Source organism: Lissotriton helveticus, chromosome 1_2 (genome assembly GCF_964261635.1).
Source record: "Lissotriton helveticus chromosome 1_2, aLisHel1.1, whole genome shotgun sequence".
In the NCBI taxonomy this organism is placed as follows: domain Eukaryota; kingdom Metazoa; phylum Chordata; class Amphibia; order Caudata; family Salamandridae; genus Lissotriton; species Lissotriton helveticus.
The window spans coordinates 93,876,007-93,903,043 of NC_136058.1; the positions used below are offsets into that span (position 1 = coordinate 93,876,007).

General features: G+C 47.3%; 1 protein-coding gene across 6 annotated transcripts in view; it reads right to left on the reverse strand.

The window, feature by feature from the left end:
- RAVER2 (ribonucleoprotein, PTB binding 2) overlaps nt 1-27,037 on the reverse strand; it is a 407,034-nt gene that overhangs the window by 271,316 nt on the left and 108,681 nt on the right. For all 6 annotated transcript variants that reach the window (XM_078669153.1, XM_078669118.1, XM_078669128.1 and 3 more), the window contains exon 4: nt 23,582-23,773. In XM_078669153.1, coding sequence (XP_078525279.1) covers nt 23,582-23,773 — 192 coding nt within the window. The remainder of the gene's footprint in view (nt 1-23,581; nt 23,774-27,037) is intronic.

Below are 27,037 nucleotides of genomic sequence, written 5' to 3' on the forward strand. Positions count from 1 at the left end.
ATAAACATCAATTAGTCGCAAAATTACCCAAAATGTATGAAGTGGATGACCAGGCTCTGCAATTGCCCCAAAAGACAGATGAGACTTTAAGAGTCCTGTTGCTTAAACAGAGGTCAGAAGGAGGGGAAATTACTGGAGTTACCAAGTCTATCAATGTACTTATTTTCATTGCTGGGTTTCTTGCTGGGATAAACCCAGTATGGGCGACATGTATAATACGTTACATTCACTGCAACAACCTCAAAGCTAGCACCCTATTTAATATTTCAAAAGCAACACACAACATAGCGACCAAACTGGGTTCATCCCAAGAAGAACGAATAGTTTCTTACCTGTTGGTGTTGTTTTGCAGCTTGAAGATCTTTCTGGATTCACTATGCTGTGCATTATTCCAAGGTCTTGTGGTTGGGTCCGGAATCAGTCTTTTTTTCTGGGGGGGGGGGTTTCGTAGCCCAGGTGGGCATCGACGTCCCACCTTTTGGTGTCCTTCCTGTGACATAGGCGCGCTTCCTGCGGAAGCTCCCACCTTTGGACGCCATCTTCGATTTTTTTTCTTGTTTTTGTGTCATTGCTTATTCATCCTTTTCCAGTCATTTCAGGTTCCTCCTTCTAACTCAATGAACTCCCGATTTGTCTCCTTTAAAGAGTTTGACTGTATATGGTCTTTGAATTCCCTTCTCCTCCTGTCTCATCTTTCTGGCGGAGGTGGGTGGGTTCACTAGTGAATCCAAAAAGATCTTCAAACTGCAAAACAACACCGAAAGGTAAGAAACGACTAGTTTTGCAGCGTGAATCTTTCTGGATCCACTATGCTGTGCCTAGACTTTGTAGCGGTTTATGTTTATGGCGGCTGGGTGGAAGATGAGCGTTGGCTGTTAAATATATGTTGAAGCACTTTCTGTCCTACTTGTGCTTCCTTGTTCATTTGTATATCCACACAGTAGTGCTTAGTGAACGTGTGCACTGAAGCCCATGTTGCCACCAGGCATATGTCTTGAATCAGTGCGTTAGCCAGGAAGGCTATTGTTGCTCTCTTTTTCCTAGTAGAGTGGGCTTGTGCCCCTCCTAGTAGTTTTTGCCCTGCCTGCTTGTGGCAGAATTGTATAGGTTGTGCGATCAATCGTGCGATGGTGCCCTTGAAACTGCTTGAGAAGGACACAAAGAACTGCTTTGTTTTCCTGTGCTCTTTAGTTCTTTCAATGTAATGCATTACTGCCCTTCTAGCATCCAGAGTGTGCAGTGCCCTCTATGCGCTTGTGGATGGTTTCTGAAAGAAGCTTGGTATCTGTATTGTTTGGCTCATGTGAAACCTTGGCACCACCTTTGGCATAAAGTGTGGGTCCGTTCTCATTACCACCCAGTCATTGTGTATTTGAATGTAGGGTTCTTGTAGTGTTAGCGCTTGCAGCTCGCTTACCCTGTGTAGCGAGGTGATTGTCACTAGAAAGACGAGGTGATTGCCACTAGAAAGACTGTCTTCATTGTGAGCATTTGTAGTTTGGCTTTATGGATAGGTTCCAAGGGCACAGTCAAACTCGGTTAGGACTAAATTAAGGTTCCATGCCGGTGGCGGCATTCTTTTTGGTGGGGCTATCCTTTTATCCCCTTCCAGGAATCTCTTTACCACTTGGGATGTAAAGAAGCTCTTTCCCGTCTCTCCTCTTGTGTAGGTTATTATCGCTGCTAGGTGTACTCTCAGCGAGGTAGAGCTTAGGTTCGCGTTTAGCAGGTGTGTTAAATATTTTAGCACGGTTGATTCCTTGGTCAATTTCTTGTGTAGCTTCTTCCTGATGCACCATTGTGTAAATCTTTTCCATTTCGCCACATAGCACCTCCGTGTGGTAGGTCTCCTTTCCTCCCGCAGCACCCGCATTGTGCTCTCTGGGAGTTTCAGGTGTGCAAACTCTACGTCTTCAGGAGCCATGCCGCCAGGCAGAGGCTCTCTGGCTGAAGTACCTCCCCATTCTGCATGGTGAGCAAGTCTTTTCTTTTTGCAAACTTGTGAGGTGGTCAGTGCGCCATCTCCACTATTTGTGAGAACCAGGACTGCCTGGCCCACTACGGTGCCACCAGAATCAGTGTCATGTTGCTGGTTCTGCATTTGCTGAGTACACTGTATCAGTGGTATCGGGGGAAAAGCGTAGGCAAATGTTTTCGACCAGCTTATCCATAGGGCATTCCCCGGGGACTGTTCCCCTGGTTGACTGGATGCGAAGTATTGGCATTTTTCATTCCACCGTGTTGCAAATGGGTCTATTTTTGGTGTCCAGCACTTCTTGAATAGCTTTTGCGTTTCTTGTGCATTGAGCTCCCACTCATGGAACGTGGATGTTTGCCTGCTGAGCCTGTCTGCCTCCACGTCGTCCTTACCTGGTAGGTGTATAGCTAGGAGGTCTATTTGTAGTGGGATGGCCCATCTCCCTATCTCCTGCACTAGATTGGATAGTGCGACCAATTGTGTTCCTCGCGGTTTGTTGGTGTAGAACATTGTTGTCGTGTTGTCGGTTTGTATCAACACTCTCTGCTTGTACAGTTGTTTCTGGAAGGCTTTCAGGGCAAGGAACACGGTCTTTAGTTCTAGGTAGTTGATGTGCTTGATCGCATCTGTTTGATTCCACAGACCACGCACCTTGAGCTGGTTCATGTGGTCACCATCCCCTCTGGGATGCATCTGTGGTGATGTTCACTGTTGGGTTTGGTGGTGCTAAAGGCTTCCCCTTTGTTAGGTTCTCCTTGTTCCACCACGCTATTTCCTCTTGCACTGCGTGCGTTACAACCACTAGATCTTCCTAACTCCCTGTAGCTTGTGACCATTGCTGTTAGAGCCATTCCTGGAGTGGTCTCATGTGGAGTCGAATATTGCGGACTAGGTGTATGCAGGACGCCATCATCCCCATGATCTTGCTCGCTGTCCTCGCTGTCAGAGCTCGCCCCTTCTGGTATTGACGTGCCTCCTTCAGCAGGGCAAGTGTTCTCTTGTCACTGGGGAACACCTTGCTCTGTATGGTGTTGATCTGTGCACTCAGGAAGATCTTCACTTGTTCTGGTTCCATTGAGGATTTCCCCCAGTGCATTGAGATTCCTAGTTCTGTCAGCGTCTTTGTGACCCGCTGTGCATGTCTTTGGCATGGTTTGTAGGAACTTGCTTTTATTAGCCAGTCGTCGAGGTAGGGATCCCTTCCCTCCGTAGGTGCGCTGCTACTGCTGCGAGGCACTTGGCGAAGACCCTTGGTGCGGATTTTAGTCCGAAGGCCAGGGCTGTGAACTGGAAGAAGTGTTTTAGTCTGCCTCCTTCTGGTGTTACATGTTCGTTGATCCCTGATTTTTGTTTGTGTAAAGCTTTTTTGCTTATTTTGTTGTGCCCCCCCCTTCGAGGTGTTCTGTGGGCGGGCACGTTTGGTGGTGCCGAGTCACTTTGAGGTGGGTTGCTGGCCCCCTCTTCTGGTTTGTCCTCCTCCATTCGCTCTCCCGCGAAAGGACTAGCCCTGGGCTGGTACTGCCAGGGTTGCTGCTGCTGGCCCTGCTGCGCTTGGTTGTTGCCCTGGTAGTTCTGCTGAAATGTCTGATGTGATGTTCCTGGCTGGTTTCTCCCCCTTCTGTTTGGTCTCCGTGTCGGGGTGCCCCTTCTCATTCCTCTGAATTGCAAAGCCCCCATGGAGCTTGCAGTTTCATTTTCCTTTTTGAGTTGCGTCAGTTTCTCATCCACTGGCGCTCAGAACAGTGTTACTCCATTGAAGGGAGTGTTCAGAATGTTGTTTTGGACTTCCGGCTTGAAGCCCGAGATTCTCAGCCAGGCATGTCATGGTTTCTGTGACCCCAATCATCATGAGTCTGCTGGATGTGTCTGCCACATCCAGGGCTGACTATAGGCATGAGTTAGCTATGTTCTTGCCTTCCTCCACCAGGTGTGTTGCACTCTGTTGGTATTGCTCAGGGAGGTGTTTGAGTAGCTGTCCGACCTCCTCCCAATGCTGGTACGTATGCCTGTTGAGTAGGGCATTAGAGTTGGCAATGCGCCAGTGGACTGCTGCATTCCTCTCTATTTTCCTTCCAGTGAGGTCTATCCTCTTACTCTCCTGGTCTGGTGGGGGGCCCGAGTTCATGGGAACGTTGGCCCTCTTTCTGGCTGTTGCTGCAATGATGGAGTCAGCCATGACGGATCCCTGCATGTATGGTGGATTCTTAGAGGAGTGTTTGTACTTCTTCTCTGTCCTAGGTGTGACAGACCTGCAGTTTGATGGCTCCTTGAATGCTTCCCTTCCCTGATCCAGCACACTTGGGAGCATGGGGCGGAATTGACTCCTAGTTTGTGTTGGAAGCACTGTCTCTAAGAGGAAGCAGGCTTTATGTTTTTCTTCCTCCAGTTTCACCCTATAAGCTGTTGACGCATTCCTGATGACCATATTGTAGATGCCAATGTCATCTGGCCTCGAAGGATACGCATCTACGGCCTCATCCGGGCTTTCGGCGTCGAGGTCCTGCCAATCCAGGTCCTGTGCCACCGAGGATGCCGAGCCCAAACTTGTTTGCTAGTCTTCCTCGCCTTCTCCCTCTTAATAGTTTAGGCCCTCTTCCTCTTCGTTTTCTTGGGGCTCCAGAGTTTTCGGCGGCTCTTCTACCTCGACCTCGACGATGGTCGTCGGCTTCGACGGAATGGTGAACCTTTTCATCCGTTCGTCAAACTCCCTTTCCCTTTGCAGGATGTTGTCCATTTCGGCCTCGAGCCTTCTCTTCTTCCTCTCCATCTCGGTGGCCTGTTCGGCGTCGAGTGTTTCGGAAGATCTCTTCGATGTCGACGTCTAAGTTGCCTTCGGTTCCATTTCCTTCGGCATCGAGCACGCCTTTTCGGGGACGTGCTACGATGACCTCGGTTTGTCTACAGGTTTTGCCGACTGGGAGTCCTTTTCAAAGGATCCGCTGGGCTGTTTGTCCCTGGATGCAGCTGCGTTCGTCGAATGTTCGGCGCCAGTGCTCCTTTCGAGGACTTCGACTCTGTTTTTCGAGCCCCCTGTGTGCGCTTTCTTCGTTGGACGTCGGAGTTTTCGATGTTCTCCTTCCTCTTCATCGTCCCGGTTCAGTGGTCTTGCTTGGAGATGTATTCTCCAAATCTTTTTTGCGGTTTTCGTGTCTTTTTCCTCTTCTTTTCTCCAAAAACTCTGGAACCTCGCAGTGACGATCCAGACCCAACTGCGGAAAAAAGAATCTGAAGATGGCGCCCAAAGGTGGGAGCTCCCGGAGGAAGCGTGCCAACGTCGCAGGAAGGACACCAAAAGGTGGGACGTCGACGCCCACCTGGGCTACGAAAAAAAAACTGAAAAAAGACTACGATTCCGGACCCAACCACTTGACCGCGGAATAATGCACAGCATAGTGAATACAGCAACGAACATACATAGATTGATAGACTTACTTGGTAACTCTATAAATGTAATAATGATGTATTAATCTTAGCACTGGATGCCAGAAAACATTCAACGCTCCAGAAGGGGAATCTCTATATTTAGTTATGTATTGAAGGGGATTAGGACAAAAATTTGGGGTACGAACAAAGCTCCTATATAGTATACCTACTGCTTGGGGGGAAAACGGGCTGGACTGTTATTTGCGGTGGATCCACTAGCATGTAAAATACAAAAAAGGAACTCTCAACAATGGAATAGCTATAAGAGATGAAACACATGAAATCTCTTCATACAAAGGAGATTTTTTTTTTTTTAAGAACAAAAGAACTGATACTGGAAGAGCCATTCCTGGTAATTAACTATGAGGACCAATCTGGGCTGCATATTGATTGGTGCAAGTGTAGTGTGTTACCTGTAAATTCTCTTAATGAGTAGGATACAGAAAAATCATTAACTAAGGGACTAAAGTGGGAAAGGATGTCTAATAATATTGAGGGATGTGCATATACAAATAAGAACTGGATTTGATTGTCGCAATATAGGGGCTGCTATTGCGGCTTTGAGAGCAGGTGTAACCTTCTGGAAAACATTTCCAATATCAGCGGCTGGGAGGGTAGCCACTGCTAGGCAAGTTGCATTGCCTAGGTTACCATTTAATTTTTCCACTTTAATTGCAGATTAATAGCCTCAGAGAGGCATAGCTGGGCACAGGCCAAGCTGCAGGTCCCAACTACTGAGGAAGGTGTGGTTCATTGGGCAGCTTGCTGTCCCCAATTTTTAGCCCACTATCTTGCAATGCAGCTGCAGTGCATGATGCTATGGGTAAGAGTGCAGACCAGTGTGATTAATGGTACTGGTCATACTGCATCGGACCTACTGACATTGTCACAAATCCTGCTGGGTCCCAACCAAAAACACGAAGGCTTGTCATGCATCCATACAAGTGGTTTCTTATTGCTTGACTAGGAGTCTAAAAAAACACTGAACACAGTATCATACTTAACAAACATGCGGCTGACTGGTTTTTGGCCCTGCATAATAAAGGGTGTGGCAGGGGTTATACAAAAGGAAAAACAATGGGTTCCAGATACTTCGGGATTTATATAGGGACAAGCTGCTACTGTAGCTTGATGACCGGGAAAATGAAATCCTCTTACCTGCGGGGCAATGCCTACTGTATGGATCTATAATAGCCACAATGAAAAATACTTGGAAAATGGGAATGAGGGAAAAACCAGCGTATCAGGGACTACTCCGGAACATGTAGAGCTGTAACCTGATGTAGCGTGCATTGGCAAGTCATATCAATGTACCACTGCTTTCCTTTAGAGACCCTTGAATGGAAGACACGCAAAACCTATTGATGAAAAAAGAACAATTGATGGACAGAATGCAGAACAATGTCATACATTCACCCCAGTACAGAGATCTGGGCCTAAATCCATTGTTTTTTTGCTCACCATGCCATTCCAGTTTGGACCCAGCCATATGCAAATCTGTCTTGACCCTGCACCCAATGGGAACAGTCCAGCCCGAACTGCCAGGTCAGGTCCTCCCTGGACTGGAAACAAGCATCCTAGGACTGGTTTCGGGCTTTCAGCCCTCAGCCAGGATAGCTAGAATTCCAGGGGCACGGAGAGCACGGGACCCATGTCTGGGCATACCCATCCCACTCGGGGGGACAAATGTGAAAAGAACAATGGATGGACAGAATGCAGAATAATGTCATACATTCAACCCAGTTCAGAGATCTGGGCGTAATTCTATTGTTGAAGCAGCATGGGTGAAAGTGCTAGAGAACGCTGCCAAGATAACTCGTAATGCATGAAAAAGGTAGTCAGTTAAGATGCAGAGAGAGAGTAAAGGTAGGGATGTTATTGTTTTAAAAGCCAGGTTTTGAGGGCCTTTCTGACAGTTAAGTCTTTTTCTTGAGATTGAGGGAGTTCCATAGTCTGGAAGTACTGGTCACGAAGCTCCTTCCACCCCAAAAATTGTTTTTTAAATCTATGTACTACAAGGTTGAAGGTTACGGTAGACCGAAGTGATCTGAGCGGGATATATCAGTGGAACCTTTGTCTGATACTCAGGGCCTATGCAGTGGAGTGCCTTCAAGGCGAGACAAACAGTATTGAAGCCAATACACTTATTGGCAGGAAGCCAGTGGAGCTAAGTCAGTGAGGAGGACACTGACTTGTATTTGGGAATACCTAGAAGGTGAGCAGCAGCGTTTTGGAGAATCTGTATTATGTTAAGACATTTTTTTTAATGTTAGTAAAAGGAGTGCTACAGTAGTCGTTTTTTTAAAGAATGAGCACCAAGATCACAGTTTTCTGTAAGTTCTGTGGAATAAATGGGAAGATTTTTTTAAACAACTTAATGTTCTAAAAGGAGTACAAAGGAGGTGGTGATGGACGGAGCATCTGAACCAATCAAACACTCGCACCCAGTCAAAAGATCTGGGTTTAATCCATCACCGTTCTTTAGCCCACTCTGCCACCCCAGTTCAGACATGGCCATATGCAAATCAGTCTGACCCTGTGCCTCAAGGGAACAGTCCAGACCGAACTGCCAAGCCATGCCTTCCCTGGACCGCAAACAAGCTTCCTAGGACCGGTTTCTGGCATTTCAGCCATCTTCAGCCAGGCTTGCTTGAATCCAGTGGCCAAGTGAGCAAGGGACTCACGTCTGAGCATACCCTGCCAACTTATGGCGAACAAAGCGGTACAAAAGAGGGTGGTGATGGACGGAGTATCTGAACCAATCAAACACTCACACCCAGTCAAAAGATCTGGGTTTAATCCATCACGGTTCTTTAGCCCACTCTGCCACCCCAGTTCAGACATGGCCATAAGAAAATCAGTCTGATGGTGCGGATATGGCCATTAAAAGATAATTTACTGTAAAAGACGATCCTTATATTCTTCACTGCTGGGATGGGAATCTAGCAGAGTTCCTGCGGCCACCAGCTTGGGGACCAGAAAGATGCCTTGCTCCCAAACACCAACATCTCTGTTTTGCTGGAGTTAAGTTTCAAACAGTTGTGGGACATGCATCCACTTACCTGGAGCATGCATTTCAGCGAGTGGTGGCGTCTTCCGCATTACTGGCACCATAATAAGGGTGTCATCGGTGTAGGATACCACCAAAAAACACGAAGGACCTGATCAATTTGGACAGCGGTGGCACATAGATATTAAAAAGAGGGTAGGGCTCAAAGAAGAGCCCTGAGGGACACCACAAAAGTGAAAGGGGGAGAGTTGAATTTGTCAAGGACGTCAAACTGTTCTCGATCTGAGAGAAAGGATTTGAGAAGGGTGAGTGGTCTTCCCCTAATTCCGATGGCGGGTAGACCATCTAGGAGGATAGCAGGGTTGACAGTGTCGAATGCTGCAAAGAGATCTATAGAATCATGGCAACATTACCTCCTACATCAACTGATTTATTCTGATAAGATTATCAAGGCCAGCTCGGTGCTATGGTGGCTTCTGAAGCCGAACTGGGTGGGGTCTAAGAGGCCACTGGTCTCGAAGAAGGTTGCTGGTTCAGAGTTAATGGCTTTTTAACGATTTTTGCAGGGCGTGAGAGACACAAAATAGGGCGAAAGCTGTTCTGGTCTGTGGTATCCAGATTGGGATTTTAAAGGAGAGGAAAGATGGAGGCTAGCTTCCACTTTGTAGGGAAATACCCTGTTCTGAACATTCTGGTTAAAGAGGTCTCTAGGATGCACAGAGACGATCTTGGGAAATACATGTAAGATTTTAGGAGGCCACGGGTCAAGGGGGAACCAGACTTCATTTGGTTAAGTAAGCTCAGGACTTGCGTTGGAGAGAGTGATGAGAATGTGGACACTGACAGGAGATGAGTAAATTGTGAGAAATACGGAAGGAAGTAGCCGGGCTGTCTAAAGGATCATTTGGGAGCCCAGATGAAATGGAAGAGGCAGATGAACCTGCGTCATTCAACTGACTGACCATACCAGTGGCCGGAAACAAATCCTGATTGGCAGAGAAGAGAGTCTTGCCTTCTTGGACCAATATGCTTAATCAATGCCTTTTGAAGATGCTGTGCAGCAAAAAAAGGGTTTGATGACAAGGCTGCAGTGGCCCTGTCATTTTGTCGGCATGAAAATGAGTGATGACATGTGCATGCATCATTACACACAAACTTATACTGCCGACGGAGCGATTACAAACAAAACAAACATAAAAAGGAGCAGCCCAAAACTGCTTTAAAAAATATATTTTAAGGTGGAGGGACCAGCAGCAATTTGATGCCTGATTCTACCTCTCCAGAAAAAAGGGTCTAAAAATAAAATATTTAAAAAAGATAGTGGAGAAGGGAAGGCAATGGGTTGTGTGCAGGGGAGGGAAAAAGCAGCACATGAGGGAGAGCAAAAGAGGATTGAGGTGAAGAAGCACATGAGAGAGACATCAATATAGACACAGGGAATTTGGTTGGTAGGAGAAGCACACGTCAGACACCTTGCAACACGAGGGAGACCGCAATATGGAGTGCATGAGACTAGTATTTGAGGGGGGCACAAGAGGGAGAGAACTGGATCACACGTTCACTCTCATGGTGTACTTAAGCAAAAAGAAACAAGCATTGGCATAGCCAATAGGTCTCACCTTTGGGACATTATAAGTGTTTAGCCATGCAACAGTTGATGTTTCACCAAGGATATTGTGCTGCATAATTAAATACTTATAAAGTCCCAAAGGCGAGACCTATTGGCTATGCCAATGCTTCTTTTTTATGCAGCTTACAAGCTCCACCACTAGGTGGTGCCAAATACTGTGTTTTCTCTTGCACCCGAGTACATGACTTACCAATTCCGAGTAGCTCCTTTGAGCAGATCCAACAGAGAAGCTCCAACAAAAATCTTGGCTCCCGGCCTCAAACTCTTCAGACCTATATGGGGCCAGACGGTAACCTTTCTAGCTGGTCGGGTGAGGGGTGGTGGAGGCATAGAATACCCTTCACAGGAAGAGGCACCAGTGTGAATCTAAGAAAACCCGCTGGAAGCACTCCAGCCTTAGATTGATATATTGGTTACTTGTAGGGTAGATTAAAGCACCCTGGTGTAGTTTACATTGAGAATGACGTTCGTCATATGACTTCACTCACAGCTACCAGGTATGAGTCACCCAGTCCAGATAAAATAGGATTATTGTTCACAAGTGAATGTCTTGTCACCCAATGACTGGCCGAGGCAGAGGGGAGTGATGGCCCTTGGAGCACTGGAGGGGCACAGGGCCTTGAACACAGAGTCTATTGTGGGAATGAGGGACAGTAGGGGGGAGGAGTACTTCGGACCCTGGGGGCAGGGGGCTCTTGGAGCACCGAGAAAGGAGAGACAGGGAGAGACAAATGGGAGAGAGAGAGAGAGAGAGAGAGAGAGAGAGAGCGACAAAGAGAGAGAGAGAGAGAGACAAAGAGCGAGAGAGAGACAGAGAGAGAGACAGAGAGAGAGAGACAGAGAGAGAGAGACAGAGAGAGAGAGACAGAGAGAGAGAGACAGAGAGAGAGAGACAGAGAGAGAGACAGAGAGAGAGACAGAGAGAGAGAGACAGGGGTGGGGTCCCTGAAGCACCAGAGAAGCAGAAATCCAAGCCTATTGGACTCCAGAAATTGCACCATGGAACGTTGTTGCACAGTCAGAGGTTTGAGCCTGAGGCACCTTGCAGCGGGAGCGACAGCTCTGCTGTCAGAACCATAAGCCTGTAAACTCTGTCAAGCAGCAGACATTGCTCTGCTGTCAGATTGAGCCTGTAGGTTCTGTGAAAGGCATATTCACAGGTGTAGTTCACATTGTCACTTTTACCAGTCCTGCAGGAAAGCATTGCGGTGGACAAAGTTACATTTACCCAGAAATCAGTCGCTGAGCAGCCCAGTTTTCACTTCAGCTCTGCTTGAGCCTGTAATATCTACATGCACGAGGCACGGATCTGCTATCTGAAACTCGAGCCTTTACTGGTAGCCAGACGCACTGCTCTTCCAGCGGAGGCTCGAGCCTGTAAGATCTGTGCAGACTAAGGTGTATCTCCGAGGCTCTAACCTTAGCGCTCTAAAATTACTGCATACCTAAACTCAGCGCTATGCAAAACTTCTTAGTAATCATAAACATGAGACATGAATAAGAAGTGAAGGTTAAAGGGTTTCCTGGTGGCAGCTTCGAGTTAAAATCCCTGAACAATGCCAGACATTACAGTATTGGAGTAACGTAACGAGGCACATAATGAGCTCTCTCCTCAACAAGCATTGGCCGCGCGCAGTCTGCTCTTTTTCAAAGCACACACTTGTGCTTGTGGCGTGCCGCTGCGTACTCCCGCAACTGTATGCCACCACAAGCAGGAGTATGTGCTTGGAAAAAGATCTGTACGACGGCTACAGGTCTCCTATGCAGCACCTAAAAAGTAGTTTCTTAAAATGAGCTGCAGAAGGATAGCAGCCAGCCAATCGGAGAGATGGAAAAAACGTATGCGCCTGGGGACACTAACACAAGATGGGCAATCACGTACAAGGAAACACAGGAAATACATCGAATAAGACGTAAATGAAAGTGACAATAACGCTAACACATTGGTAAGCAACGGGTGGGTATAAGCCCCTGTAAATTCTTAGCAAGCCTACAATTTTATTTCTAACGCACTTCGTGCTAAGGATTGCTCCTCTCCCTTTCCTGTCTACATTTACAGAAACAATTATTTACATTTAGGTCAAAACTATAATTGATCACACTGAATCAATATGCCTATTCAGGGCTATTCATTGTGGATGTAGAAAATTTGCCTAAAGTGTGCATGTTTTTTCCTTTTTTTCCAAATGATTCTACTTGAAAAAGAAGCACAGCTTCTGTAACTTTTAAACAGCAAAATGTAACCTTTGTAATTGTATAATTTAAATGTACCCAATTTTCTGAAAAGAACTTAATCAGAGTTGAAAACAAGAACTGCAGAAACATGTCATTTTCCCCATTGATAGTATTAATGACTTTGGTAAAATGTTATGTGATTATTGCTCCACATTTGTAAATTACCTGAAAGAGAAAGTGGGAGGGGTTCACTTTTCATTCACTATGATGTAAAATAATGTCAATATATTCTGCTGAAATGTTCATTATGCTTTTTTTTAAACAATAAAAGAGATTAAATTCATCCACCATGAAAATTATGGAATTGTGAAGTCTACTCAATGTAAATCACTCATTCTTAAAAGAACATGTTGTTTAAAAAAAAGATCACAATAGGATTGGTTGTAGAGATAAACATATGCTTAAGAAGAACTGCAATGCCTTGAAAGAAACATGTGTTCAAAAATTCATACCTACGGAGTTGCTCGTAGTCGTTCATGAAGGAGATGTAATACGCTCTGTAGTGATTACTTTTCTCAATGAGGTTGGACCATTCCAAAGTGCCCGCCAGATTGTATTTTAGTAGTAAGTCAGTCTTTTATTTATTTTGATCATGCTACTGTAGGAAGCTGGCTCTGTATATACTATACCAAAACGAATAGTTTTCTTACCTGTCGGTGTAGTTTTGCAGCTTGAAGATCTTTCTGGATTCACTATGCTGTGCATTATTCCGCGGTCTTGTGGTTGGGTCCGGATTCGTAGTCTTTTCTTTGTTTCTTTTTTTTTGTTTTTTTGTAGCCCAGGTGGGCGTCGGCGTCACACCCCTTTGGGTGTATTTCCGGTGACGTCGGCATGCTTCCTGCGGAAGCTCCCACTCTTGGGCGCCATCTTCGGGTTCTTTTTTTCCGTGTTTCTTTCGTTTCCGAAGTAATGGCAATGTTCTATTCAGGTGATATTTTACCGCTTTGTACCTTCAAAGACTTTTCCACTTTTTCTATTTCCACCTCTTCTCTCTCCAGCCTCATCTTTCTGGTGGAGGTGGGTGGGTTCGCTAGTGAATCCAGAAAGATCTTCAAGCTGCAAAACTACACCGACAGGTAAGAAAACTATTCGTTTTGCAGCGTGAATCTTTCTGGATTCACTATGCTGTGCATAGATTTTGTAGCGGTTTCTCATCTCTGTGGCGGTTGGGTGGAAGATGAGCGTTGGGTATTGAATATGTGCTGTAGCACCTTCTGTCCAACTTGAGCTTCCTTGTTCATCTGTATGTCCACACAGTAGTGCTTCGTGAACGTGTGCACCGAAGCCCATGTTGCCGCCAGGCATATGTCTTGTATGGGTGTGTTAGCCAGGAAGGCTATTGTAGCACCCTTTTTCCTAGTGGAGTGGGCACGTGTCCCCTCTGCTAGCTCTTGTCCTGCACGCTTGTGGCAGAGTTGAATTGTCTGTGCGATCCATCGTGCAATGGTCTTTTTGCTTACTGCCTTTCCCATGTAACTGTTGGCGAATGACACAAAGAACTGTTTTGTTTTCCTGTGTCCCTTCGTCCTCTCAATGTAGTGCATGACTGCCCTTCTGGCGCCCAGGGTGTGCAGAGCTCGCTCTGCGGCAGTTGTTGGTTTTTGGAAAAAACTCGGTATCTGTATAGACTGGTTCATGTGAAATTTAGATACCACCTTCGGCATGAAGTGTGGGTCAGTCCTCATCACAACTCTATCATTGTGTATTTGTATGTAGGGTTCTTGTAGCGTCAGAGCCTGAAGCTCGCTTACTCTGCGTAAGGACGTTATTGCAACCAGGAAAGCTGTTTTCTTAGTTAGCATCTTTAAGGACGCCTTGTGGAGTGGTTCAAAGGGCTCCTTCATGAGTTCCGTTAGGACTATGTTCAAGTTCCATGCAGGTGGCAGCACCCGCTTGGGTGGTGCGATCCTTTTCGCACCTTCTAGGAATCTCTTCACCACCTGTGATGTGAAGAAACTCCTGCAAGTTTCTCCCCTTGTGTAGGCGACTATCGCTGCCAAGTGAACTCTCAAGGAGGATGAGCTAAGGTTCTTCTCTAGCAAGTGCGTCAGGTACTTTAGCACTGTGGAGTCCTTCTTCATTTTATTGTGAAGTCTTTCTTGTCTGCACCATATTGTGAACCTTTTCCATTTCGCAACATAGCACTTCCGAGTGCTAGGCCTTCTTGCCTCCCGCAGGACCCTCAGGGTACTTTCTGGCAATCTTAAATGTGCGAACTCTATGTCCTCAGGAGCCACGCTACTAGGCTCATGCTCTCTGGCTCTGGGTGTAGCACCTCTCCGTTCTGCATGGAGAGTAAGTCTTTCCTCCTGCTGAATCTGTGGGGTGCACACTGTGTCATCTCCATGATCTGCGAGTACCATGTCTGCCTCGCCCACTGTGGTGCGACCAGTATCAGTGTCATGTTGCTCGCTCTGCACTTGCTCAGTACTCTGTGCATCAGTGGTATCGGGGGGAAAGGCGTAGGCAAATGTCCTTGACCAATCTATCCATAGGGCATTCCCTAGTGATCCTTCCTCGGGCTGCCTGGATGCGAAGTTTTGGCATTTTGCATTCTGGGGTGTGGCAAACAGGTCCACCGATGGAGTTCCCCATCTGTCGAATAGGCGCCTTGTCTCCTGAGCATTGAGCTCCCACTCGTGGGATGCCGATGTCTGCCTGCTGAGCCAATCTGCTTGTATGTTGTCCTTCCCTGGCAGGTGTATGGCCAGCAGGTCTATCTTGAGAGGGATGGCCCATCTCCATATCTCCTGCGCCAGCGTTGAAAGCGGGGCTGACTGTGTGCCCCCCTGCTTGTTGATGTAGAACATCGCAGTGGTATTGTCTGTTTGTATCAACACCTTGTGTTTGTACAGTCTTGTTTGAAAGGCTTTCAGTGCAAGGAAGATTGTCTTCAATTCTAAGTAATTGATGTGCTTTGTCGCATCTGTTGGTGTCCACAGTCCCCTCACCTTGAGCTCCTCCATGTGAGCGCCCCATCCCTTCAGGGATGCGTCTGTGGTGATGGTCACTGTTGGCATTGGGGGCGTTGGAGGCTTTCCCCTTGCTATGTTCTCCATGGTCCACCATGTCATCTCCTTCTGCACTGCGTGCGTTACAACCACTAGATCCTCCCAACTGCCTGTAGCTTGTGACCATTGCTCCTGTAGCCATTCTTGAATGGGTCTCATGTGGAGTCGTACATTCGGTACCAGGTGGATGCATGATGCCATCATCCCCATGATCTTGCTCGCAGTCCTCACTGTCCGAGCTTGTCCCTTCCGGTAGAGGCGAGTTTCCTTCACCAGCGCCCTCGCCCTCTTCTCGCTGGGTAACACCTTGCCCTGTAAGGTGTTGATCTGTGCTCCCAGGAAGATCTTCACTTGTTCTGGCTCCATTGATGATTTCTTCCAATGGATGGAGAACCCCAGGTTTATGAGCGTGCTTGTCACTGTATGTGCGTGCAGCTTGCATTTCTGGTATGAGTTTGCTTTCACCAGCCAGTCGTCCAGGTAAGGGTATACGTGTATTCCTTGCCTTCTTAGGTGCGCTGCGACTGCTGCGAGGCACTTTGTGAAAACTCTTGGTGCTGATTTTAGACCGAAGGCCAGTGTCGTGAACTGGTAGTGGCTTTCTCCGACGGTGAACCTGAGCATGTGCTTGTGCTTTCTGTTCATTGGAATGTGCAGGTATGCGTCTTTGAGGTCTATTGTGACCATGAAGTCCCCGATCTGCAATTGTGGGAGCACCTCTTGCAGGGAGGTCATTTTGAATTTTTGCGTTCTTATGAATTTGTTCATGAACCGTAAGTCGAGAATGGGTCTCATTGTCTCGTCTACTTTTGGTACCAGGAAGTACGGTTGAGTATACTCCTGTGTTTCTTTCCTTGAAGGGTACCCGTTCTATGGCCTGCTTCCGCAGGAGTTCCTTTGCCTCCTCCTGCAGACACTGCAGCTGCTTGCCTGCTAGTGACTTTCTTTTTGGTTTTCTGCTTGTTGGCCTCCCCTCCAACTCTATGCAGTATCCGAATTGAATAATGTTGAGGATCCATTTGTCTGATGTGATTTCTCTCCACTCTCGGAGGTGGAATCTTAATCTTCCTTCCACTGGTGTCATGTGGTCGTAGGTGTCTAGTTTGTCTTGACCCATCTGTACGTGCTGCCCCCTGGGATCTTTTTTGTGGGCGGGCACACGGAGTTTTTTGAAGTCACTTAGAGGTGGGCTGCTGCCCCCCTCTTCTATTTTGTCCCCGTCCATTTCTCCCTCGAAAGGACTGGCCTCTTTGTTGGTACTGCCAGGACTGCTTCTGATGACCATGCTGAGTCTGCGAGTCTGCCTGGTGCGTTTGCTGGAAAGCCTGGTGTGATGTACCTGGCTGGTTTCCGCCTCTCCCGCCGGGCCTCCGTGACGGGGTGCCCCTCTTGTTCCCTCTGAACTTCAATGCTCCCATGGATCTTGCTGTTTCGTTATCTTTCTTCAGTTGGCTGAGCGTTTCATCAACTGTTGTTCCGAAAAGCGTGCTGCCGTTGAACGGTGTGTTCAGGATGCTGTGTTGCACCTCCGGTTTGAAACCGGATATCCTGAGCCAGGCGTGCCTCCTTTCCGTGACACCCATCATCATGAGCCTGCTGGCGGTGTCTGCCCCATCCAGGGCCGTCTTAAGGCAAGAATTTGCAGCGTTTTTTCCCTCTTTAACCAGCTTTTCGGCTTTCTGCCTGGCATCCTGGGGCAAGTCCTTCACCAACTGCCCCAGTCCCTCCATGATTTGGTACATGTGCCTGTTTATCAAGCCGTTGGAATTAGCCATGCGCCAGTGGGTCGCGGCATTCCGTTCGATCCTTCTGCCCACCAGATCCATCCTTTTGCTCTCCTTATCCGGTGGTGGGCCCGAGGTAGTGGGTACGTTAGCCCTCCTCCTTGCTGTGGCTGTGATAATGGAGTCTGCGGAGACCGTGCCCTGAATGTAGGCCGGGTCCTTTGTGGCATGCTTGTACTTCTTCTCAGTTCTGGGAGTTACTGCCTTGCATGTTGCGGGCTCCCTGAAAGCTTCCTTCCCCTGAGCCAAGACGCTCTCGAGCATTGGAAGGAACTGGCTCCTCGTTTGTGTTGGGAGCAATGTTTCTAGCAGGAAGTCTGCTTTCTGCTTCTCTTCGTCGAGCTTGAGCTTGAAAGCTGCTGCGGCAGCTTGTATCACCGAGTTGTAGGCCCCGATGTCGTCCGGCGGCGAGTGCCTCGAGGGGTAAGTGTCGACCACCTCCTCCGGGCTGTCGGTGTCGACATCTATGTAATCTACCTCCTGTAGGTCAGAGGGTGTCGAGTCTGCGTCCGTCCTGCTTTCCTCTTCCTCCCCATAGTTGTAACTATCGTAGGGATTCTCGTACTCCTCCTGGTCGTCGATCACCTCGACGTCCTGGTCTTGTTCCTCGACGACTTCGGCGATCTCTTCCTCCTCCTCGACTGCCTCCACCACCGGTGGCTTGGTCTTGTGAGGGATCGTGAAGGCCTTCATCTTTGCATCGAAATCTTTCTTCCGCTGCATGATGTTCTCCATTTCGGCCTCGAGGCGCCTTCTCTTCTTCTCCATCTCTGCCGCGTGTTCCGCGTCGGATGGGTCGGCCGTTCTTTTCGGCAGATGGTTCGTCGCCGTACCTTTCGGCGTCGATGTCGGACCGGATCTTGGGTCTCTGGTCGTCGTCGTCAGTTTTGGGTCTTTCTCCCTCGGCGTCGATCGATCCTTTTCGGGGACGATTTTCGACGTTTTCTGCTGATCAGCAGCCCTCGACGCCGGGGACTCCTTCTCGGAGGATCCGCTGGGCCTGGGAGTAGTCGCGGACACCACTTTTTTTGGCGTCGGCGCTTTCGGGGTATTGCCCTCGATTTTTCTAGACTCAGAGTCTCTCGGGTTCTTGGGGGCCGAAGAGTCTCCTACCTTGTCAGAAGTCTTCGTGTAATCGGTCTCTACGACCGTGTAGCTGTCGTCTTCGGCAGCAGCGTTGTCTTCTTCCTCGGAGGACATCCCCAGCTCGTAGAGGGACGGAGTCGGGGCCTTCCCCTGCAGGGTGGCGTGTGCTACCCTCTGCCTCTCTCTCACGCGAAGGGTCTTCGGGGCGAAGGCGGAACAGGCGTTGCAGTCTCCGCTTTCATGGTCCACCGATAGGCAAAGGTTGCATACCGGGTGCTGGTCCTTCTGCGCGTACTTGTGGTAGCAGTTACGGCAGAACTTGAACGGTGTGCTGTCCATCATCGAGCGCCCAGGGCCTCTCTGGTCGCGTGTTCGTCAACGGTCGTCGATGATCTTGATGAAAAAACGCCTTCTCCTTGCCGGCTATTCGTCGATGAAGTCCCCTGCAGTCTTCAGATGACTTCTCCTCGTCTTTTCTGTATTTTCTTTCTTCTTTCTCCAAAAAAGTCTGGAGCCCAAACGGGAACGATCCAGACCCGACCGCGGAAAAAAAGAATCTGAAGATGGCGCCCAAGAGTGGGAGCTTCCGCAGGAAGCATGCAGACGTCACCGGAAATACACCCAAAGGGGTGTGACGCCGACGCCCACCTGGGCTACAAAAAAAAAAAAACAAAGAAAAGACTACGAATCCGGACCCAACCACAAGACCGCGGAATAATGCACAGCATAGTGAATCCAGAAAGATTCACGCTGCAAAAAAGGTATTGTGTGCAGAGTCCAGTGGAACCCCAAACGGTAGGCAGAGGTTAAAGTAGATAGCACCTTACTCTCTATTTGTGGTAGTGTGGGTGAGCAATAAGTCTTTATTAGAGGGCAGTGTGAAGCATTTATTGTACAGTCATACCAATTTGTTTGTGCAAAAATATTATGTGATTATTTTATTTCTAGGACCAAGCCAGGCCTGGTCCAGGTAAGTGAAATAATACTTTGCAGTTGAATGCAGGTTCAAATGCAATTGGTTGATGTACAGGAAAGTCAATAATCAAAATTATTTTTCAGCTACTGTAGATTAAAATACTTGTTACTTCTTGGATTACTTTTTAAGTTACTTTTGCTAATCAGTGTGATATGCCTAGATATCATACTGAAACATTTCCTAGACAAAAGTAAGTGAATCACTTTTGGTACATTTGCATTTTTTCACGTTTTTATACAAACCAACTCCACACACAAGGATTTCAAGGAAAAGCAGACAATGCAATCCTATGGCAGGCAATGAAGTTATCGGTTTACAGGTAAGTACTTGTTTGTGGGAGTTGGGATTCTGGGGTTAGAACCAGGGTTCCCCCCGGGTCGAGGATGCACTATCAGAAATCCCTCAGTGGCACAAGGGTATCTGGCTGCAGGGTGCTGCGGCCCAATGTTATCCAAACGGGGAAAGAGTGGCCTCCGGTTGGTGGCTGCTCACTAGCAGGCCACAAGGTTGTGAGAGCAAAGCTCCTGCACTTAAGCTCAGGGCAAAGCGGGATCCAGTTAAGCACAAGAGGTGCACCCATAGCGGCACAGGGGCGGCCGGGTGCAGGATGCTGTTTTGGCTTCGAATGCCCTTTTGTTTTCAATGGGAGTTGCCAGTTTGGGATTTTGGCTGCAGGCTCTGTCCAGGGAGACTTCCGGGAGGAACCAACAGCTGGGCAGGTGAGTTGGAGGGCTCAGGACGTAGGTGCACCTTGGGTTCTCTTCTCCAGGAGGGTGGATGCAGGGGTGTCTTTTAAGGTTGATTTCACCTTACCAGGCCACTCGCGGTTGAGGGGGGAGGGTCTCTGTGCAGAGGCTGCATGCGACGTCAGGGAGTCCCGGAGGGGTCATCCCACGGTGGACTCCGACTCTGGAGGACCTTGCTGGGACCGGTGGGCCACCTGGATTCTCACTCTAGGCGTCGGGTGCAGTGGTGGTTCCAGGGATCTAGTTTTTGTCCAAGCAGGCTCAGAGTCTTTCTTTGTGATTCTTTTGAACAGAGCTGCTGTTCACAGGAGGTCAGGTCTTTGTTGATGGCAGTCAGTCCTCCAGGGTTTTTGGAGGTCGCTGGCTGCATGACAAGGTGACTTTTGGCGCAGGATCTCGTGAAACTGCAGATGGGCCGGTAGGGCTCAAGCCAAGTCAGTTCTTCTCTGCAGTCTCCTCTGCTGGGGGTTTTCTTTCGTCCTTCATATTCTTAGGTTGCGGGAATCTGTCTTCTTTGTTCAGGGCAGCCCCCTAAATACTACTGACCCTAGGGTGACTTCACCCTTGGTTTGCTCACCCCACATGGGGGAGTGGGCACAATCCCTAATCTTGATTTGAGTGCCTGCCATCTGCAAGATGGCGGGCACTGAAGAGTGGGCTTCACCTCGACTCCCCCACCTGAGGGGTGGGGTTGGCAGAGATGGGCACACCTTCTGGGCTGTGCTAATTGCTCCCTCCTGTCCTCCTGCCGAAAAGGAGGGGAGACAGGAAGGGGTCTCATGATAGCAGGAGAAGCAAGGAGTCATGTTACAAAGGCAGCAAGGCCTTTGAATCTTTCGTGCCACAGATGGCTATTCCTGGCCTGGGGGAGGTGAGACAATCTACTCCCAGGAAAGGCTTTGTTTCTGGGCTCAGGGAGCAAAGGCTCCCACACCAGGGGTCCAGAAACCACATCTCGTGGTGGCATGCTTGTGTGTATCAGTCAGGAAACCCACCAGAGGTTGGTAGTTTTTCAGGGGCATCTCTAAGATGCCCACGGAGTGCATTTTCCATTAAATCCCACACTGGCATCAGAGTGGGTTTAATGTGCTAATAAGTTTGATACCCGTTTTCAGTAAAGCCATTATGGTGCTATGGAGTTCGTAATAACAAACTCCCAGCACCATATACTCGTAATGTCATTACTGCACTTACAATGAGTAAGAATTGGTCTAGACACTGTAGGGGTACAGGGCTCATGCATCTGTACCCTCACTACTGGTATAGTGCACCCAACTAGAGGGGTGGCTGACCAATGCCAGAGCCGTGGGTTGTAGGCATGGCACAAAGGGATGTGTGCCATGTTGGCTCTTCACTTTGTGCTGCACCAGAAAACGCAGCCTGCAATGGCAGTGTGTGTGTGTGTGTGTGTGGGTGTGTAAAGGTACAGGGCCTCTAAAGGTGACACAATATGTGAGGTGACACAATAAGTGCAGCAGCCCTACGAGGCCTTCCCTGGCCACAGCCATGGTACCTTTTACAAGGGACTGACATGTAACCAGAGGTGCCTATTGGGGGTAAAATGTACAGTTTTGGGAAAGAACACAGGCCCTGGGAACCAGATTGACTTGATGTGCACTGGATCCCTGCCAAAGTGTATCAGTAGTCTGGCCAAATGTGTGGGGGGAGGAGGGGGTGTTACCCCAACAGAAACCCTACTACTGCAACAGAAACCCTGTTACTGCAACAGCTTCCTACAGCTACTACTAATGTGGAGCAGTCTGAAATGGAACAAATATGGCTGAGATAGAAACATCGGTGGTGGGCCCAGGCCGTGCAGGTATTCATGAGCATGAATTGTCACATCATAGAAACAGAAGCTAGGAAAGCAATTTATTTAGATTTTTTTTTAACTCATGTCCAGTTGCTGCTTTATGACATACAGAAAGCATGCCTTCTTTCTGCATTTGAACTTAGCTAGAAAATCTATGGCTGGACTGAAAGCGTGGGGGAGAAGCATGCAAGAGACATACCAACTGGGAGCGCTAAGGATGTAGGAGGTTTAGAGGAAGTGGGGTGGAGAAGCACGAGAGAGTGTACATGCAACAAGGAACTCAGACAGTGGAGAGAAGCATGCAAGAGCTTTCAACATGTTGCACATGGAAGGGGGGCTAGAAAATAGGCACACTCATGGAGAGCTTAAGCAGAAAGACAAAAGTAGTTCTCTAAAAGTGAGCAGAGGAAGCACAGAAGTCAGCCAATCAAAGAGGTGATAAAAAAGACTCTGCACCATGGGAGGGACAAAGACAGGATTGGCAGGCTAAAACAAAGAAAGCAGTCCAATAGAAAGCAAGCAAATAAGAGTGACAGTAAAGCCAACTAATTGTAAGGGATTGACAGGTTGCAAGCCCGGGTATGTTCTTGATAAGCCCAGCAGCTCGACGTAAGAATGTGTTCATATCATAAAGATTCTATCTGTGCCAGCTAACCCAGCTCTCAGAAATGGAGAGGGTGCAGAGAAAGTTGATAAAATGTTCACTGGTTAGGGTGGTGCCACACAAATCCTTTTAAGTGATTTATGTGATAAAGCATGGACTCTTGTGAAGCTGGGTGATTGGCACGCAGAAGTGGATGGTTCAGTGCGGCAAAAGAGTTCACAACTTTTTTCTTGTTGAACCAATTGTTCGGTCAGCATGTATTAGTAGCCTTGCTATGCTGGAGATTGTTTTGGAGGATAAAATAGAACACATTAAAACTGGTGTATTAATAACAAAATTCACCATTCTATGTATATGACAGTAGCTTCTGACTGAATTTGAAATCGCCTCCATCGAAGCCTTGACAAGCTACACCAATATGTCTTAGAAACGTATCTCACCATTAATCTCAAACAACACAAGTAATCTGTGGAATATTTTGGCATTTGGATGGATTAAGGATTAAAATTATCATTATTAAGGAACTGTTAGAGGAAATCTGTGTTCATGGCACTCACTAGAAGAGTATTTACAGGAGAGGGACTGTCGGGTATGTAGAAAAAGACAAGGGCAAACATTTCGGGCTCAGAACATCATGAATGCTCTCCATTGTATATTCTAGAAGCTTCGTGGCCTAAGAATACTAGACAATGAACAGTTTGTCTAGATGTGAAGTATGCCTGGACACTGCATTAAAGATGCATCGGGCAACAAATAGCTGGCTATGGCCAGGAAAGCACAACCTCATTGAATGTACTTGAGGAAAGGCACACAAAGTGTTCATTCAAGATGACACAATCGCAGGCTAACATTAGTATGTCTACATGAACCATTTTGTGAAAAGAATTGATCAAAAGCTGCATTTGGAACTTTACATTAATTAGCAATCTGCAGGATTCTCAGAAATAGCACACCTAACTGCATTTGTTCTAAAGGAAGACATATGATTTTTTGGGGACAAAGTTATGAAATAGGATATGCTTCCAATCCAAACCCTTTTACTCCCCCATACCATTCTCCATGAATACACTGCCTTTAGGTTGAGTAAGAGGATAAAAAAGCTCCTGGAAAGAAAAAGAACTGAAATACTGGAAAAAGATACAATGCAGGACTTAGGCTGGCGGAAAGCTGTCCTTTCTGTCACAGAAAGCAATTACTTTTCAATTTGTAAGGAGGGAAAGCAAGTTACAATACTGAAAGATTTTCCATTTAAATATGTACAATATTATATAATGGGAGCCCTTACCATTCCTTGTGATGCAATGAGTGCCGCTAAGGTGCTTCTCCCAGGGGACCCTGGAGCGCAGAAGGATATTTGAACGTTGTGTCCGCCAATAATCATACCATCTGTTGCCCCAATCACTTCCTCAGCTTGCTCTACTGTATCGTACTCAATCACTGCAAAACCACCAAAAGAGCTGCCTTCATCCTTAGCCAACTGGAATGACAGATTTTATAACCAGTTTAACAAAGAAGTAAGGTTTCCAACTGTGTTAACAGTGGCAAAAAAGGCACATGTCGGTTCACTTACCTGAAATCAAATTTAAACAATGAAGTTCCAAATGAACAAGTTACTAAACTTCTGTAACACTCTGGTAGATACTCTAACCCCAAGTTCCACAACTCGTAAATACTCCCCAGGCATCGGACTGGATCGAGAAACTATAAAACATACTCCTGCGCACCTGTGAGTTGCTTTGTGCAGCTACGCAAAAACATAATTTCACTCCAGCAGTGGGGAGCGTGTGCTTATTTAAATTGCTTTCTTAGTCTGTCCACGCCCTCAGACGCAGAGCCCATCAGCAAATTGGCATGACCAGTGTACAGATCTCTAAACTGGGAACTTTTTACAAATAAAAAGTCTAGTTCGCAGGAAGTGTCAGACAGGCATCTGTGGTTAGAAACATAATCCACCAGAAAGAACATTACCGAAAAAAAGTAACATTCTTCTGATTGATACTTCGAACAGCAGATTCGCCACTTTGTGAGTAGATTCCAAAGCAGTACCTCCCATGGTGGCGGGTCTGTAAACTATTGAAATGAGATAAAACCACCTCCAATAATGCTCAAACTAGAGTCATATGTTCAGTTAAGCAACATAATCCTTTTTGCTATCACAAATATATATTTTTTACTTTATTCAAGTACACACATCAGTAAAATTTCAACATACTATATATGGAGAAATCAATTATAGCGTAAGTGATCTGCCATATTTCCCAAAAAGAACAAAAACCATTTCACACTTTCAAACTATATCCATACCATTAATACCAAGGGTAAAACTTACATCATCATACAAATACTGTGCAACACCATAATTTCCATTAGAAAATTCAAATAAATTGCTTCAATTTATACAAAATAATTAGGAAGACCTAGTAATGCACAGTTTGCTGATATGTCAGGCTCCTTTTTAGGTCTCGGCTCTTAAACAGCACATGTTCCATCTCGAAGAGACATGTAAATACTTGGTCTGCCAATAAGCCTCCCATTTGCAGGCTCATACCAAAAAGTCTTGCAGGACCGAGCATTGCAGGACCGAGCAGACAAAATGCCCTTCTTGACAAACCAGACTGACATTAGTGCTTTGTCAATGTATGAACGAACACCCATGAACCTACATGACAAATGTCCAGGACAGGCACTCCACATACCAACACAGTGATAGCACTTTGGCTCTGGTGGAACAAGCCTATAAGCCTTCCGGAGGCTGCTTCTTGGCCAATGAGAAGCAGATCTTGATGCAGATAACAATCCATGGGGAGACGGTCCAGTTTTGCACTACCTTACCCTTCTTTGCCACCGAGAACTCTACAGGAATGTAGCTTTATACCATGCACAAAGGAAGTTCTTACTGGGCCAGGGACAAAACTTCAGAAAGCTTGGCGTGTGCCAATCTGGCGTGTGCCGCGCCAGCCACAAATTTGTCTGAACAGCTGGGGTTCACCGATTTTGTAGAGGGACACCTAGCTGCCAAGATGACATCAACGACCTTGGGATGAAGGTCAAATGAGGTCAACAGTAGCTGTTGTATCTCAAACGAAGGAGATTCAAATTATGCTGGACAGGGTGCAGCCCCCTGCAGTGTTCCAGCAGCAGCAGATCCTTCTGAAGTGGCAGTCTGATGACAAGACAGATGCTCATGTTCAGGAGTTCCAAGTACAATACTCTCCTGGCCCAATCTGGTTCCACTTTGATGACTTGGGCATGGTCCTCCCTCATCATCTTCAGAAATCTAGGAAGAAGAGGTAACTGAGGTGACATGAACAGGTGTCCCTAGTCCCACTCTAAATGAAAGGAGTCAAGAGAGCGCCTTCTTGGGAATTTCAACGTACGTAAGTGCGGACATTGCACATGCTCGGTGGGAGTGAAAAGATCGGGCCAGAGTTCTCCCAATTGGAAAAAGCCCAGCACCACCTTTGGATGCACGTGCCATTTGATGGTGAATAGAAGTTTGTGGCTAAGTCACCGGCTTTTCGTTAGTAATCCCGCTAGGTGGGTTACCACCACCGAGATTCCCCGGTAGTCTAGGTACTTCCATAGGCGTAGAGCCTCCTGGTACAGGATTCATCTGCTTGTTACCACATGGTGGTGGTGTTGTCCATGAGCACTTGCACCAGCCTTCCTATAATGGTGGGCATTAAGGCCTTCAATGCCAGACAAATTACTCGCAACTCCAACACACTGATGTGGAGTCGAGCTTCTGCCGGAGAACAAAGGCTTCTGATCTCCACCTATCCCAGAGGGCAGCCCCAATCCAAAAGCAGTACATATGTCAGCACTGTCAAACCTAGTTAGGGCAGGAAAAAGAGTCTGCCACAAACCCAAGTGCAGACTAGAGTCTCCTCTGAAATCTCGATAGAATCCGACAGATTCTCCTGGTGCTGTGCACAGGGACTTAAGTTCCCACTAGTGAGCCCGGTTTAGCATCTGGCATGTTTGACTAGCAGGATGCAGGAGTTTAACAATCCCATCTTTCTCAGAGTCATATGCACTGATATCCAAAACAGAGGCTGAAACATCAGAATCATAGCTCAAATGTCCTGACTCTCTGATCAGGGCAAAGACGCAAAACAGCACAATATCCAGAATGACTCAGATGAACAAGTGCATCTGCGAAGAAGTCTGGTGTGACTTCGGCATGAGAATCTCAACAATGTTAGGAGGTTTGTTGCCAACTGGAGGTGGTTGATAACTGCCAGGGATGAGCCCACCTTCAACAGTTAGGCAGGGATGGACTTGTGTCCCCAACCTCTGAAGGTTTCATGAACACTCGAGGAGCACTGACGTAGCCGAAAAGGAATGCTTCATACAGAAAATGCTCTTGACTCACTGTGAATGGCAGGTAGAGCCTATGGGCCTGTTGTGTGGGACTATGGAAATAAGCAGCCTGCAGGTCCAACACCACCATACAGTCTCCAGTGTGTAGCACAGTCAGCACATGGGGGAGAGTGAGCATCTTCAATTTGTCCTTTCGCAGGAAGGTGTTGATAGGGCAAAGATCTAAATTAGGACAAAGGCCTCTGTCCTTCTGAAACACCAGGAAGTAGTGGGAGTAACACCCAGTTTCTACTGGCCAGAAGAGCCTGCATTTCCGGTTGTGAGACGGACAGGTGGTTTTATGTCAGTCACCCTGCAAGTAGTGGATGGTGTTGTACGGTGGAGAGAAATAGTAGGGTGTAACACTGATGTACGAATT